The sequence below is a fragment of the Genypterus blacodes genome, unplaced genomic scaffold (assembly GCF_046128005.1).
Source record: "Genypterus blacodes isolate CSIRO-AG114 ecotype Tasmania unplaced genomic scaffold, CSIRO-AGI_Gbla_v1 ptg000133l_1, whole genome shotgun sequence".
Taxonomy (NCBI): Eukaryota; Metazoa; Chordata; class Actinopteri; order Ophidiiformes; family Ophidiidae; genus Genypterus; species Genypterus blacodes.
This window is the reverse complement of record NW_027466935.1, coordinates 4,840,941-4,856,124: the sequence shown is the minus strand read 5'-3', so window position 1 is coordinate 4,856,124 and position 15,184 is coordinate 4,840,941. Positions and strand designations below refer to the sequence as shown.

Genomic DNA, 15,184 nt, shown 5'->3' with positions numbered 1-15,184 from the left:
AAAAGTCCGTCCAACTCTCACACTGAATCTGTGCTCTGCTGGAAAACACGCGCAACTCCTACCGCTGTCACAATAAACTCATGTTAGAAACCGGAGAACGGATAAACGCACATTCTGGACTTCCGAGGCTCTTTTTCTTTTCACGTTAATTGTTTTGAGAGACTTCAGGCTGGTGGTTTGTAGCGAAATCCAGGTCCGGGATCGTTGCCTCTCATCTCGAAGTTCCCAAGATGAACTTCGATACGGTGGTCGGCAAACTCTGTGTAAGTAAGCATGAAAATAACTCCTTGAATGCTTATTGGCTCGAACTTATATTTCTTTATTTGATAGACAGACAACTTTACTCGCTTTTTGACGTGCTTAAGTGTGTAAAATGCTTGTTATTTTGGATAGCTTCCTATCAAGTTTGGGTTTTTGCGGTGCTACAGCCCAGGCTAATGTTTAATGCTACAAATTAACATGCTAGTTGGACAACCTGTTGGAAAGTAGCACCTAAAACACAAACTGGTCCTGTTCAGTGGAAGTCTAGACCAGACCGGGATCTGGACCCTGTTAGGAAACTGAACCGGAGCTGAAATCACGGCCAGGCCTGTGGTGGAGATAATACAGCATGTTCATTGTGCCACAAAACCACGGCCACCATGTAACAAGGTGTTTGTTGTTGCAGATTGTAGTGATTCATATAGACATGTAAAGAGGAAGTCATTTTGATGTGTTTTTAAACTGGACCTTGTCTCCAGGGTGTCCACATGTGCTGCATCATTCACTCAGTCCCCTAAACATCCCAGTCGCCATCTGTGTTGGACATCATGTGGTCATATGCAGACACCCAGCATAAGATGTTCTAATGCATGCAGTCATAATTACTGTAGTGTAAGTGTATTTAATGCAGAGCGGGACGAGCCCAGGTTCTACACGTCTGAAGCCCTAAATCCATTCCAAAGTTAAGAATTCACCTTGCCAGTTGCTTAATCAAAAGCCCCAGACTACTCGGCAGTTTTTTCCAACTCCCAAGTATGAAGTTTATTCCACTCGTACTTTCACAGAGACGTCTATTCAGTCCCCGGCTGTTGTTTTTTCCAACTGTGCAGCACCAAAGCCTGGCACTATAAATAATATTTGCCCACTGTAAGGCCTGAAAATGTAACCATTTATTAAGGGCCCTTTGAAATTACACAGAATTGCCACTGATAGAAGCACTGAATGTTATAAATATATATATTTTGATCGCTTATCGGAGTTCCTAACAGTAGATCATGTTGAGGCTTGGTTTCTTTTATGGTTTTAGTTGGTAGGTGCAATATGTCTGTCACCCAACTTAGATATTGTGCCATCTTATCACACACACACACGCCTACTGTTTCTCTGGCACTGATAGCAAAGACTGACTGGTAAAGTAAACGTAAGATCTCCTAATGTGCCTGGAGCAGCGGGGTTTGTTTTCAGCGTTGTCAGATCTGTGTTTTCAGTCATGCAGCATTCCATTACTGAATTCACGTTAAGTTTTCCTGGGTGGCAGTGTCAATGTTTATCTCTTCTGTAAACCACAGAACATTCTAGAGGCCTTGCCAGCAGGCCTTGTTGCTATGGGACTTATGAAGAAACTTCACCCCCACCACTACCACCACCCCGCCATTCCCCCCCTAATCCACCCACACCCCTTCACATACACAGAAAGTGCCTGAGTTCGTGCTAGCCCCTCCAGTAAACTTCCTGTCTGTACACAGATTTTCTGATAGTAGTGGCATCATTCTCCTTCTGAGAATTTCCTATGCAAATGGCCACTGGATGTTATCTGCAGTTGCTAACTGTACAAATGGGTGTTGGTTCGCACAGGAAATGTCCTGATGTCTCTGTGGAAAACACTGAAATGGACAGCACTGACATATGGGACAAGCGGAGCCCGGTCACAAGTTGGCCACTCAAGAGTCCCTCCTCCTCCTACTGCAGCTCAGTCCTTCTGCTTTCCCCCCCTCTGTACATTGTGACCATGTGAACAATTACAACCAGTTCTCTGTTCGCGTTGACAGTGACTGATGCAACAGTTTGCAACCTGCTCTTGATCTCTGTCAGATTTCCTGTCCCCATGTATATGTTATCAGCGGGGGGATCGCGGGTGTTTGCAATCCGTTTATGGCCATATTCAGTAATGTGAAGGCACCTGTCGATGTCTTCGTTGCTTGGTGAGTCACTCTCTAATTATGGGCGAATTGCTGAGTCACTGAGGGAGTGCCACCTGGTGCTGTTACCTGCCTACCTAATGCATACCGGCAGTGGAAAGTTGGCGCGCCACGATTATAACCCAGATAAGAGTTGTGAAAGTGTCCACTTAAAATCAGATCAATACAAATAAACAGATTAAATGACACGTAAGCTTTGTTCTGTTATTTTGTTAGGGCTGAGGTTCACTGAAACCTGTCACACATGAGGAATTTGAATATTGCTCCGTGGTGTACCTTGTAATACACTCTCACATGTCCAAATTCAAGTTACGGGTACAAAGAACTTTCTATATTGATGATACCTGTCAGACAGTCTTTTAAACAGTAGCAACAGTTCTGAATAGATGTATATATGTATGCGTTTCTCCTGCCAGGTACTGTTATGGATAGACAACAGCTTACAGTAAGTACTTTGTTTCACCTTTTCAGCATTACGTTGCATTTCGGACTATAAAACTGTCTGTGTAATTCACTGTACAGTAGCGATCTAAAAACACCTTTGCTTCAAAACATAACCAGAGATGATCTTGCTCAAGGAATTCCTCTTTTCCTTTGATCGTTGGCGCTTCCCTCTGGCTGAAGAAAGGATTCTAATAAAAGTGTTGGGTCTTAAAACAAACTCAACCTTTGTCCACAGAATGGACTTCTGTTTACACAGACATAAATTCAAGCTATTAGTCACTTAGTCTGTGTTGAAGTGTTTCAGCAGCAACATATTCTACATTTTTGCTGTGATGTGTTTATGTCAAAGGCTATAAACTTCCAGGGCTTTTGTGCTCCTCTTCCTTGTCAAAGAGGAGCTCTAATGGCACTAATGTGATTGTCTCTAGAGTGAGGTGATGGATTCTTGTGCATACTTTAATCTGTTAGTCATTCTTTCTCAATCCTTTCATTTTCCCTCCCTCCTGGAGTTGTCTTGAGAGCGCGAGGTGTTACTCACCTCTGCGAAATTAAAAGAACCTCATCAGAATTTGAAAGGTTTTGGAACAGCGCCACACAAATCTCAACATTTGATTTGTGGAGTGGCATTCAAATTCAATCTCTCTGGTAACAGCTGCCTTTTCCTCAACAGGCAAACACGTACTTTGTGTGTGACTCATCTCTCTCACAAAGATGTTGTATACCTCTGTGACTTCACCAGTCAACGCTAACAAACCACAGAGACCACTTCAAGCCCACAACATGAACATTTCTGAAAACATGGCTCATGCTGCACCTGCTCACAGCTTTTGAACCTTTCCTACTTGAAGCAATCCCCTGTCTTTTTGTCATCAAAACAGTCAGTGACATTTTTTCTGTGGTCACTCACTGTCAGGGTGTCAGTCATTTCACAAACCACACGTGTGAAGTACGGGGCAGGAAATTCATCACAAAATGTCATCATCACTAGTTGTTTTTGGTCTTTTTGTGTTGTGAAGGTGAATGTCACCCAACCTGCTTGTGAGAAACACTGTCGCTGGTGCTCTTCAAGTGAAGCATTCCTCCAGAGGAAACTGAAGAGTGTGTGTCGTGGAGCAGCAGCTTCCCTAAGTTAAAAATATCGTGCCTAGCGGATATGTTGTGGGTCTAATCGAGTGCTGGGCCTGCTCAGAGACAGGCTGCTGTGGAGGGAACAGTTTAGAGCTGAACCCTGCATGAAGCCTCTGTATTGTCTCGAGCTTCCTGTGCTCCCTGAGAGGAGGGGGCAGCCACTTTTCACACGCTCCCACTCATACACTGTATGAGTGATTGTGTACTCTATTGTATGTATGACTGTGTGTGTGCTCTTCAGAGTATTTGTGAAGTTTTTGTGGGATTGTCACCGAGCATTTCGACTTTCTTCATTTGATATTCAGCCCTATTATGACTAGTTCTAGTTGTTGCACACGGGATTTGTTCACATTCTTTTGGCGAGTGACATGTGCTAAGCTGTTCATCTCTTCATCATTCAACAGAAAATGTCACTGTAATTTATCAGGACATTGTGCATGGCCTTCCTCTGTCTCTAGGGAAAGCCAAGTTTTATCTCTAAAGCAGAGCTGACAGAGCGTTCACTGTCCTGCCAAGGTCAGCTTCAAAAGATTTAAACTCTACAGTACCACACAGATTTAATAACATTATCCATCTGTTTCTGGGAACACTATCATATCTGTACACCCATTAAAGTTAGATTTAAGACATGTGCTTAATGACTTATCAAAAATAATTTGTTGGGTTAACGTTGGTTGACCTTAAGCCTGGAAGCAGACCAGAGCAGAATTTCTTCCAATTGTGACACAGCAGAGATGAACATAATGATATACAGAAGACCTTTGCTGGAATGAGTTTATGTCTGACATTTAGCTTCATTCAGCTATTTCAAGAGTGCTGCGTAACTTTGGAGTTTATCTTAATTGGGCAATTAAATGAAGCAGTTAGTGGAAAATGACATGGAAACCCTAAATGTAAAGTGATTATGGTTGAACTAAGGCTTGGCCAATACCTGCCAAAACAATACCCACCTTTTTTCTTTCTATTCAACAAATTCTCACCATGATCTGACCATTGACTTTTCTCTACTTTTTTTGGATACTTAACGGGCACAATTTAGTCTCTTAGAATAATTGGTAAGTTTGAGTTTAAACTTAGAAATTGGCTGGAATAAATTGCATAACTTTTTAGGTGACAACTTTGGCTCTTTGGTTTGGAATTGGTTTTGCTTAAATAAAATCAGTTCATGTTCAGATAACTCGCTTATCTGCTTATTTTACTAACTCTAATCTACACGTATCAAGGACTCTCTTCCTCTTTGTTGTGTTGTACCAGGGTTATGGGTGTTTTCAGGAACTTGGTACTCTATTATAGTTCTTGCGCCATTTTTAGCTCCTACTCCAAAGAAATGTCTTCTTTGGGGGACTTAAATAGAATGGTCCATTGGCGCAAGAATTTTTTAGGTACGTTTTGTGAATGCTTTGCAGAACAGACAGTGTAGTTGTACCACTGTAGATGACATAATCACAATGGCAAACAAGCAAACATCCGAAGGGGGCGTGTAGTTCCTACCCCAGATTGTTGCTGGTGATAAAGTTCATCATTTCCTACTGAACAACCAAAAGCTCTGTACATTTAAACCATTAGAAATAAAACATATCTGCTGAAATAATATGAACGGTTAATAAGTGAAGCATGACATGGAGTCAGTCCAAGCTCTGAAACCAGGAGTATAATGAGGTACGTCACGTCTTTCCTTATCAGATGGCTATGATTGAAATCATCTGTCCAATATGAAATAAATACCCTCCGCTGGGTTGTATGTCCATTTGTATGTGTCATGTCCTGTGTGTAAGTAAGTGTATTTAATTTTGCACATGCCCCTTTCATAATGGATCTGAATGTAATTCCTTCAGGGATATGGAGTGATCACAGTCCTCTAAATGGTCCATTGATAACCTAGGTCAACTGAAAGGATGTCCTGTCATTTAGTCACAAATGCATTCTCAGTGTACATGGGATGTGAAGAGTTTATGCCAAGGCAATTTGGAAGAACCCGGGGTCTTGAGAGGAAGTGGAGGGGAGCTACTGTTGTCAGATAAACACAGAGTCCCTCATTATTTTATTGTCCTTTTTTATTAGTTTAACTTGGGGTCGACACAAGCACAGTACTAACCTATCATACAAACAGACTGGGAAGCGTGACAATAGGACTCTGTTTGGCCAAATAATCTGCAGCCAAGCCCACGCATCGTAAAGGGAGATAGAGAAGACTGTGAAGTGGACTGTACCATTCCAGCCAGTGTTGGAGACCTTCCAGGGATTGTGGGTTTGGAGGGCTTTCTACACTGAGGTTACGGTCACTCCAGTCTTCCTCCTTACTAGGTCTTAGAGGTAAAACCAAGCCGCATTGTGGCTGCCCATAGTGTTTATGTATGCACTTGATTTACTGTGTGTAGTGCTGCAGCTTGAGAAACGTGTGGACAAAAGGCAATGGTCTTGTCCGAAGAGGAGTTTCCCCTCAGCCTTACTGAGCACCTTTATGATTTGCATGGTTCTGCGCTTTGAAGGATTTCCTCTTCTCTAGTCCAAGAAAAACTGTCCCTCTCAAAAACATTTGATAGAAAATTCTAGAAATGGCTTTGGCTCTTCCTTGGGGCAACTTTGAACTCCAGAGAATGACTTGGTTTGCCAGTGAGAGTGATTGCACCTGGAGCGTGTTTGACTCACAGGCACATGAGCGAACAAAGACAGGAAATGATGTCACCTAAACACAGTGGGTGTCTTAGCTGTCAAAGAGACACTTGAGTTTTAAGTTTTGACCGGCCGTGGCAACATTTTACCTCCAAACGGCTGGACTGTGTTATTTAACGTGGCCTTTTAATCTGACATACTAATGAAAATAGAAAAACATTGCCTTAAATACTGGATCACCTGCAGTTCAGCTCAATGGTCCCAGTTGTCTTCTTTACTCTTTTCTTTTCCATCGCTTTGCCGTGCACATGCTCGTACAGATTTTTCTCTCCTTTTCACACGGCCTTCCACTTATGCTCTCCCCCCTTCGATCTCTCTCTACACCCCCCCACCCCGCAGCCATACACATACTGTATTCAAGTCTAAGGCTCGCCCTGTGTCAAGCAAGCTGTTAGTCCCCCCTCCCGTTTTATTTCCCTCCTCTTTCCTTCACTCTTCTGCCTCCCCCCCTCCTCAGAATGTTTGGATAGATCTAAATGGTGTGATTGTGACTGCTCTGCCGGCCGTCTGCCTCTCAGCGTCTTTGGAAAGTCTGACGTGAGCAAAGGGAGAGGAAGAAGGGAAAAGGGAGAGAGCGAGAGAGAGAGAGAGAGGAAAGTTCTTTTGAACAACAAGGCATGGCTGCCCTCCAGAGAGCCAAGTCTAGCGTCAGGAGTCAGTCTGTAGTCTGTCCCTTATTCTCCCACCTCTGCCTATCTGTTATTCTTTCTTTCTATCATTCTCCCACACAGTCTTTGACTGTCTATTCCCATTAGAAAACCTTCATCTTCTCCTTTCTGTCTCAGTTACTCGCTCGGAATCGGCCCTCCTCTTTTCTCTTTCTCCCTCTCAACCTGGCCTTCTCCACCCCAACCTGTTCCTTTCTCTATTTGAGGGGGCTGGGTCACAGGAGAGACAAAACCTCCAAATCTAGGCCTCTCATTTACCCAGGTGGTGTCACGTTGCATTTGAGGCGCTTCATAGCGGTGTCGCGTATCGCCGCATTCAAAGAGCTGGGGTTTAAGAATGTGGGTCATTTGAAGTAGAGGCACTAAAGTGTGTTGTTTGCCAATGAATAGGGCCTTCTCACATTGACACGGTGAAAAGCGTGTGAATAAACACCAGCGCCCAGGGGCCACACTAAAGTGTTCGGCTCTATTCTTCTCAGTACCCCACCTACACAAGCCTGTTATTATCTAGCACATGAATAGATTTCAGGAATCACATTTGATATGGGCACTGCACTGGTCTCTGCTTAGATAAGTTATCAAACTCTCTCTCTCTGTTATACCCACAGTAGAGGAAACAAATTGTCTCCGTTTAAATCGTTCCTACAAAAAAAATCAGCTCATGAAATAATTAAATTAGGTTGTCTGTTGTGGTGTGTGTGTGTGTGTGTGTGTGTAGTTGGTGTATAGCGCTGCATCCTGCACACACAGGCTTGTTTTTCCTGTAGTTCTGACCGGCTGGATGGCTCTTGTAATTGCTTTCCCACAGCAGATGTTTAGATCAGATGGTTCAAATTAAGGCAGCGATTGCCTGCACAAGGTTTCTTATGAAGATAGACTCTCCTCTCTACTGTCCTCCATCTAATGTGTTTGAAAGGGCAAATCGGTGTACTTTGAATAGAAACAAGCTGTGCTAATCTTCCTCTTTCTCCCTCCTCCAACCCGATCCTCCCCCTCCTCTCCCACACCCCTCTCCTCCTCCTCCCTATCTGTCCCTGCCCTTTGGTGATGCAGGTGTTGGTGGCTGTGCTGTTCACCGGGCCGGTTTGTCTCGCAGTAGAGCTCAGTCCGGCGTCTCAGTGGTCCCCGGAAGACTTCAGGAACCTGACCCTGCGGCAGCACAGATCCTGCGTGGAGAATGAGCAGTACCAACACCAAGGACTCTGCTGCCTCAACTGTCTGGCCGGTGAGGAGAATCTCCCGTTTCAGCTCCAACGTAAACCAATCGCATGTCCACCGCAAAAAAAAAAGCCTGTGTGAATCCGGACCTATTGGACCCAAGCTAAACAAAATATAATCTATCAACCTCTGGCATTGCGTCCCCATATCCTGTACAATCCTAGAAACCCAGAACCTTCATTTTGAAACGCTGTTGAATAGCCTGGAGTTAAAGCCATACACTAAATGATATCTCAACACAAGTTTTGCAAGAAGGAATTCTGCCTGGCCTGGAAAAACGGCTCCATAGCCAGGAAAGGGAAGGCCGGCGTGCTCCATTACAGCACATCCCAATAATGCAGCAAGTCAAATGAAAACTACAGGATTTCATTTCCTGAAGGTTCGATTAAAGTTGGAAGTAGTTATGCCAACCATCATAATTAGCACTTAAGAACTTTTGACTGGTTTTCATTTTTTTTACAGCTCAGACCTAATTGACTGAGGGTAGAAAACGCTTTTGCTACCCAGGGAAATTATTCGATTTGGGAGTCTGAATTTCGCCCCACAACCGTGTCTTTGTCTCCTAAATACAAGCCTCTTTACTATATTACGCGTAAGAGAGGATTTAAAAGCAAAACTTGTTGTTTCATGTCTGGCTTGCCAAGAAAAAGAAAACAAAGAAATTCAGTGATGAGCCCTCTAAACCTGCCAATTTTTTAAAAATGTTTCCAGGTCTCGCAAATTAGCTTTTGTTATTTCTAAAGCCTGCAGCTGGAAGGCAAACTAGCCGCTTTAAAGCAACAATATCAGCAGTGTGCACAAAGGAGTCCATTGGAAACAGATTAAGAGATCAATCTGAGCATCATTGTCTGCTCGTGACACTGACGTTGGGAGAGAACTCTTTCCTGTGCTTTCATCTCTTCCCCCGGCTTCAGCTGCTCGGTTTTCTCTCACACACATTCGCAGGACAGTTGGTCATTTGCCACTTAATGCTGTGACGTCACCTTTTATCTGTCCAGGTTACAAAGTAATACTTACTCACAGGTTGAATATCTCTTTTTGTTACTTTTATCTGAGCTTAACCAAACCGCAGAAAGCCTTACAAACTGACCACAGTATCAATTTGGTTTCTTCACACTCCGTTGCATTTTCCTCCCCGTTCTCATACATGTTTTTTCCATTTTGTCCATCTGATAATTCCTGAAAATGCATGAGAATCAAGTGCTTCTATTTATAGCATGCATGAACTGAGTGTAAAAATAAGCATGACATACATGCAGCGTATAAGGTCAAATGACTGTGTACTCCAGTGTGTGTTTGTGTGCGTGTGAGTTCCTGTCCTTCTATGCTTCGTTTATGCGTGCGCCGTGTGTCTCATTTGGCCCCAATCACTTTCCTGTTAACCTGTCTCTCTCTCGTCAGGCTCGTTTGTGCAGAAGGCCTGTGAAAGAGACCAGGAGCAAGGCACCTGTCTGCCCTGCGAGCCCGGTCAGACCTACACCGAGCACTCCAACGGGATGAACCGCTGTCTGCCCTGCACCCACTGTCGCTCAGGTATTGTACCCAATGTCGCCAAGAAGTTCAGATCGAATAGGATTGATTTCCTCACTGAATTGTACACGTCTCTGAGTTTAATCAGAGAGGAATTAGGCCAGGGGAGGAAAGGCAAAAGCAGAATTATACCAATTATAAAGCAGTGGCCCTGTACGAACCCTAACCCTAACCCTAACCCTAACCCTATATTCCTAAACAAAATCCATCTATAGTCTCATAATCTAGGTGACTTACTCCTGTGTCAATTAATCATTTGACCAAAATCAACGTGACATATTGCCTTAGTTGAACCACAGAATCAAACTTTTAACCCTAAATGTCTGAACCACAACCACCCACTGCTACAGTAAGAGGAGAAGGTCAAAGCCGAACCAGGAAGTAGATCTGCCAAAGGGGAACGACTGCTACAACCGCACAAATAAAATTCTCCTTTAAACACGTTCTAATCTACGGCCTTTCAGAACGTATTTGGATTTGAACGCTTCCCCAACTTAGTTTGCCTTCGATATTGTTCGGGGGAAAGTCAATACCTTTTTTGTCTCTTCATCTGCCTTTCAAACCCAACTCGTGAAAATCTGATCTTATGATGTTACACGGAGCGCAGGGTGTGTCTTTTGTTGTTTTTGTTTCCGTGGGCTGAATGTGAGCGCGTTGGCCGTCTCCTGAGAGTTGCCTGTGTCTCTGTCCTACCTGGCTGCTCTGGGTGTGGCTGGCTTTTATTGTCCCCCCCCCACACTGGGCGTCTTTGTGGCCCCAATGAAAGGCCGCAGCCACAGAAAAGAGACTACTATTACACGGGGATATGTTTTGTGCTCATTCACGGAGCCTTTTTAGAGAAGAACTGTGTGTGTTTTTTGCTCCAGTTTGAGCTTATTTACCGTTTAATAATGTATGGTACAAACCAAAGGAAGAGTACAAAAGATACAGTTATACCAAAGTCTTAAAACAGTGTTGGTCCTAACACCTGCTAATCAAACCTTTACACCCACAAAGCCTCAGCCCCTTTCCCCTTCACTCACAACCCAAGATACTTACACAACAAAAACTGAAAGGGATGTTTGTTAATGTAAAAAACAAAGTGTTTACCCTTAAGCACAGATGCAGGAAGTGTATCGCCCGGCACTGCCAACAATGTGTAAAATGCCTCAGCTGCTGGAGGAAAAGCCCCGACGCGAGCGAGGTCAAATCCAAACCGCATATTAAACCACTATTAGGCAATGTTTCGACATGTTTACGGCTCGGGCATTGTCTAGTAATGTGCATCGTCATGCAAATGACATGCTTTCAAGTCCTGGCACAGTAAACGGCATTTAAATCAATGGACTCATTATGAGAAACTTCACAAAACTGAAGCCATGAAGGGTTTTTCTTTATTTTTTCTATGGAAGCTGGGGGTAACGTCCATTTTCTTCCCAGTGTGGTCGTTTCTGCTCTTTTCACACCAGCGACACCAGTGATTTACTTCCATCATCACCGTTGCCCCGATCAGAGAAAGCACCGCTCCGGTAAACTCGGCCATGGTGGCAATAGTGTGTATGTAGATGTGTGTAACGGGTGAGTGTAGCTCATCTGTAAAGTAAAGACGGGTTACCTCCCTTTCTACTGCCTTCAGTGTTATTAGTGGACAGATTTCAAACACGCACCAAAAGCAGCATCTCTGCTAAAGGAGCCTTTGAATCAAGTATTTGCACCAGAACTATTTATAGGCGTCACAACTCTACACTAGAGGCTTTAACCGATTTGTGTTTGAAATGGCAACAACAACAACAACAACAACAACAATGTGTCTTTTTGTTGAAATAGCAGTAGCGTGTTAAGTTTTTCTCTGTTTAAAAAGGGTAAACAAACACATATCGGACACAATCGGTGAGAAATACGAGCGCTCTCCCGGGCAACGCCGCCTCTGTGTGCGTGTTTGTTTCCGCGCAAACCCTTGTCGTTGCCTTCAGACATCAAGTGGCTGTTTACATCACGTGAATGCAGAATGTGTTATTGATTTCTATTTGGCTTCGACAAAATGCCCACAAATATTCCTTATTTTTCGCCACCTGATTGCCGACATCCTGAAGCTGTTTTCACTCCTTTGGCAGCTTAGCGTGGCTCAGTCAGATTAGCGTTTCCCCTCAGTACTAGTTCATTCGCGAAAAGGTTGATCATGAGCTATTCCGCTCACGTGCAGACGACAAAACCAACACACGTCAGGACGCTGATCCCGCGCAAACTCGGTGTGTTTGTGGTGCGAACACACGCCGAACGCATTCCAAACAACAGTGTGTTGACTGATCTAAAACCAGAGAAAGGGCTGTGTGCACAACGCTAATATTCAGTCAACTACAGCGTTAATCAGAGCTAATTACTCGCCGCTTTGGATTCGCGCCTAGGAAAGATTAACATGTTGGAGCAAACAGACGTTTACAAAATAAATCAATCTATTACAAATTCAATGTCCTTTCATTCCACACGGTACATGGAACAGAAGACGAGATGGATTTGGACTTAGATCTTTATATTTGTTCTTTATACCTCTGTCTCTGTCTCTCTCTCTCTCTCTGAATGCCATCTTGCATTTCTTTTAAAATATTGTACTTTTCTCATTTCTGGCCTCCACAGATGAGAAAGAAACTACATCCTGCTCCACAACCACAGACACCAGGTGCCAGTGCAAACCACGCACCTTCTGCGTGCCGGATCAGGCCTGCGAAGTCTGCAAACGCTGCGCCAAGTGAGTGTCGCGTTCGGCGCCAATCGCCTCGTATCGCAATTAAGACTCAGACGGACATGTAAACCCCGTAGAACCTTGAGTTTGTGTCGCTATTCGCGCCGTTTGTCTTCACGTGTCCCGGCTCATTTGTGTCCCTTGTGTGTGTGCTTCTGTCAGGTGTAAACTGGGGGAGGAAGAGGTGAGGGAGTGCACCCCTTTCTCGAACACGGTGTGCCGAAAACGGGACGTGTTCCCCACCGAAACCTCGCCGGTGCCGCCCACGCCCAGCTCCACCTCTCTGACATCCATAGGTAAACATGCGCTGACACTGCGCTGACGCCGGAGGAGCTCAGCTTGATTATATTTCCTAACCGAGCCATTTCTGTGTTCTCAGTGACTTCAGTTATCTTTGTGCCGCTCCTCATCTTAATGGGAGCGGCCGTGTGCTGGTTCGTATTCAAGCGGCGCTCCTGCCAAAGACCTTGTGAGTGGACGGCGTGTCGCGTTGTACCTTTGCATTGTGTTTTGCTGATTTAAAGATGTTTTCCTCATGCTATTTCTCTGCTGTCCGACAGGTTCAAAGAGCCATTGTGACGCCAACGACATCGTGAAGATTCCCATTGTAAGCGATTGTTCTGTTTGTGCTTGATCCCTTTCATGCTCTGCTGCTTTGAAGGCTTTAATTGTAATTGCATCTGTGTTGTTTACTTAAACTCCCTGTCGCTGGCGGTCGCACTCATGTCACTGTTCTCCTCCGTCCTCCTCCCCTTGTGTGATCAGGATGAGAACGAACCCACGCCAGAGGAAACGCAGAATGATCAGAACGCGGGTCTGGAGGGAGCGGATACCCGCGCGGAGTCGCGTCCCCTGCTGCTGCAGGAGACGCAGGCCGGGATCACCAAGGCCTCGTCTCCCATCGAGGATGAGGACAGAGGACTGGGGGACAGTTTGCCAAACACCACCAGCTCATCTCAAACCAGCCTTTCTGCTCTGCCCACAGCAGCTTCCTCTGGCACCTCGCCACAGCAGAGCCCCGCCGCCATCAGACTGCAGCCGGCAGCCATGGTGAGCCCGACTGAAAGGGAGCGAGGGAGGGAGGGAGGAATTCAGAGGGAGGGAGAAAGATGGAAATCATCCGAATGAGTCATAAATAAAGATCTCAGATGCTTTGTCCATTTATCACATATTGTCATAATTATATCTTACGTTTTCTCTCATGTTGCAGGTCGATGACCCTCTGCAGCATCGATTAGTGCCTCTACAAGGTAAGGGAGGGGACGTCTCTCCTCTCACTGACACCTTTACCCATTCCACCAATCGATTTCAGATTTCAGATACTTTATTAATCGTCATTTTGCATGCAATTCACAGCAAATCGCATGCAATTGAAATTTGTCACTTTTTGAGACTGCTGCCCTTAAGCCGGGCCGCTGTAGATCATTAGTTAGTCCACAGGGAAGTCTAACAAATGAGATCTCCTCAAGAACTCACTTTGTAGATAATCTTATGACAGTCAGGCTTCTCCTTTAGGCCTTCAGGGTTAACGGCCGGGCTGTCTCGGTGAGTTTAAATTCCATCGTGTTTTGCTGTCCTCGAGTGAAAACAAAACAAAAAAACAAGACCGGCACGTCGAGCCATTAGCAAAGGGGAAAAGGGCAGAAAGTATTAGAACCCGGTGTTTCTGTGCGTTTGTGCCGGCCTGTTGCTTCACAGCCTTAATTCTCTCTGATGATCTGTTTTCTCAAGGGTCCGAAAAATCTCTGAGGATGAGCTTTGATTTGTTCGACGAGTGCCTGGACGTACGGATACACAACAAGTTCTTCCGCTCCATTGGAGTCAGTGACAACCACATCCGGAATGCAGAGACCCTGCCCCCTAGTGACAAAGTGTACGAACTGCTGAAGAACTGGATGCAGCGGCAGGGACTGAAAGCCGACATCAACGACCTGTTGGATACTTTGCTCAGCATGGATCAGCGGCGCTCGGCGGAGACCATCGCCTCTCTGGCCCTGCAGAGGGGCTTCTACAAGCACACAGACACACCCTGAAGGTTTCCAGGGGACTGCAAATGAAGAGAATAGAAGTACTTAACACAAAGAAAACAAAAAGCACATCGACGCTGTCTGTTGACATTGTCTCAAAAACAGGCTTACCTCTTTTTTGGCTCGACGGAGCCGCGCATTTTAAAGCCAGTAGTTTTGAAAAGAAAAAGAAAACACAAAAAGAGGAAGGAGGAGCCGTATTGATCAGTGCCCCCCCAACCCCCCCCCCGAGGATGTCGACCGCATGCCAAACGCCGAGGTGTAATCACCGCGCCGAGACGAGATTGAGACGTCAAAGCGATGGCCGTAGAATGAAAAGAAAAGAGCAGAGCGCTGCATGAAAGGCATCGACTTCCACGGGTAGAAACGGCAGCTTTGGTTTGAAAAAAAAAAAAAGAAGCAAAACGCAGCCGAAAAGCTTTTGAAAAGTCTCCCGCCGTGTGTCCCTCGGCTGGTCCGCAGACCAGAGCTTTGAGCGCAGGGCACACTACCAGAGACGAGGATATACACTGGGTTTGTAGGAGTGACCTTATTTCACTAATACTGTGCCTCCTTCATGCACTGACTTCTGGCACATGTAGGATTTAAAAAAAAAAA

General features: G+C 45.0%; 1 protein-coding gene across 1 annotated transcript; it reads left to right on the top strand.

Moving 5' to 3' along the window:
• On the top strand, positions 1-14,992 carry tnfrsfa (tumor necrosis factor receptor superfamily, member a). The gene is made up of 10 exons (XM_076163794.1): positions 1-263; positions 8,147-8,318; positions 9,713-9,844; positions 12,455-12,566; positions 12,723-12,856; positions 12,940-13,029; positions 13,121-13,167; positions 13,326-13,610; positions 13,771-13,810; positions 14,292-14,992. The coding sequence occupies exons 1-10, from the start codon at positions 231-233 to the stop codon at positions 14,591-14,593; spliced, it is 1,347 nt and encodes a 448-aa protein (XP_076019909.1). The 5' UTR covers positions 1-230; the 3' UTR covers positions 14,594-14,992.
• Positions 14,993-15,184: the final 192 nt, after the last annotated feature.

What these genes read in the sequence shown, in the direction of transcription:
- tnfrsfa (XM_076163794.1), top strand. Translation starts at nt 231, where the DNA reads ATGAACTTCGATACGGTGGTCGGCAAACTCTGT. An exon ending in GTCTGCAAACGCTGCGCCAA is followed by an intron (nt 12,567 to 12,722) that starts GTGAGTGTCGCG and finishes TGCTTCTGTCAG; the next exon opens with GTGTAAACTGGGGGAGGAAG. An exon ending in TCGATTAGTGCCTCTACAAG is followed by an intron (nt 13,811 to 14,291) that starts GTAAGGGAGGGG and finishes TGTTTTCTCAAG; the next exon opens with GGTCCGAAAAATCTCTGAGG.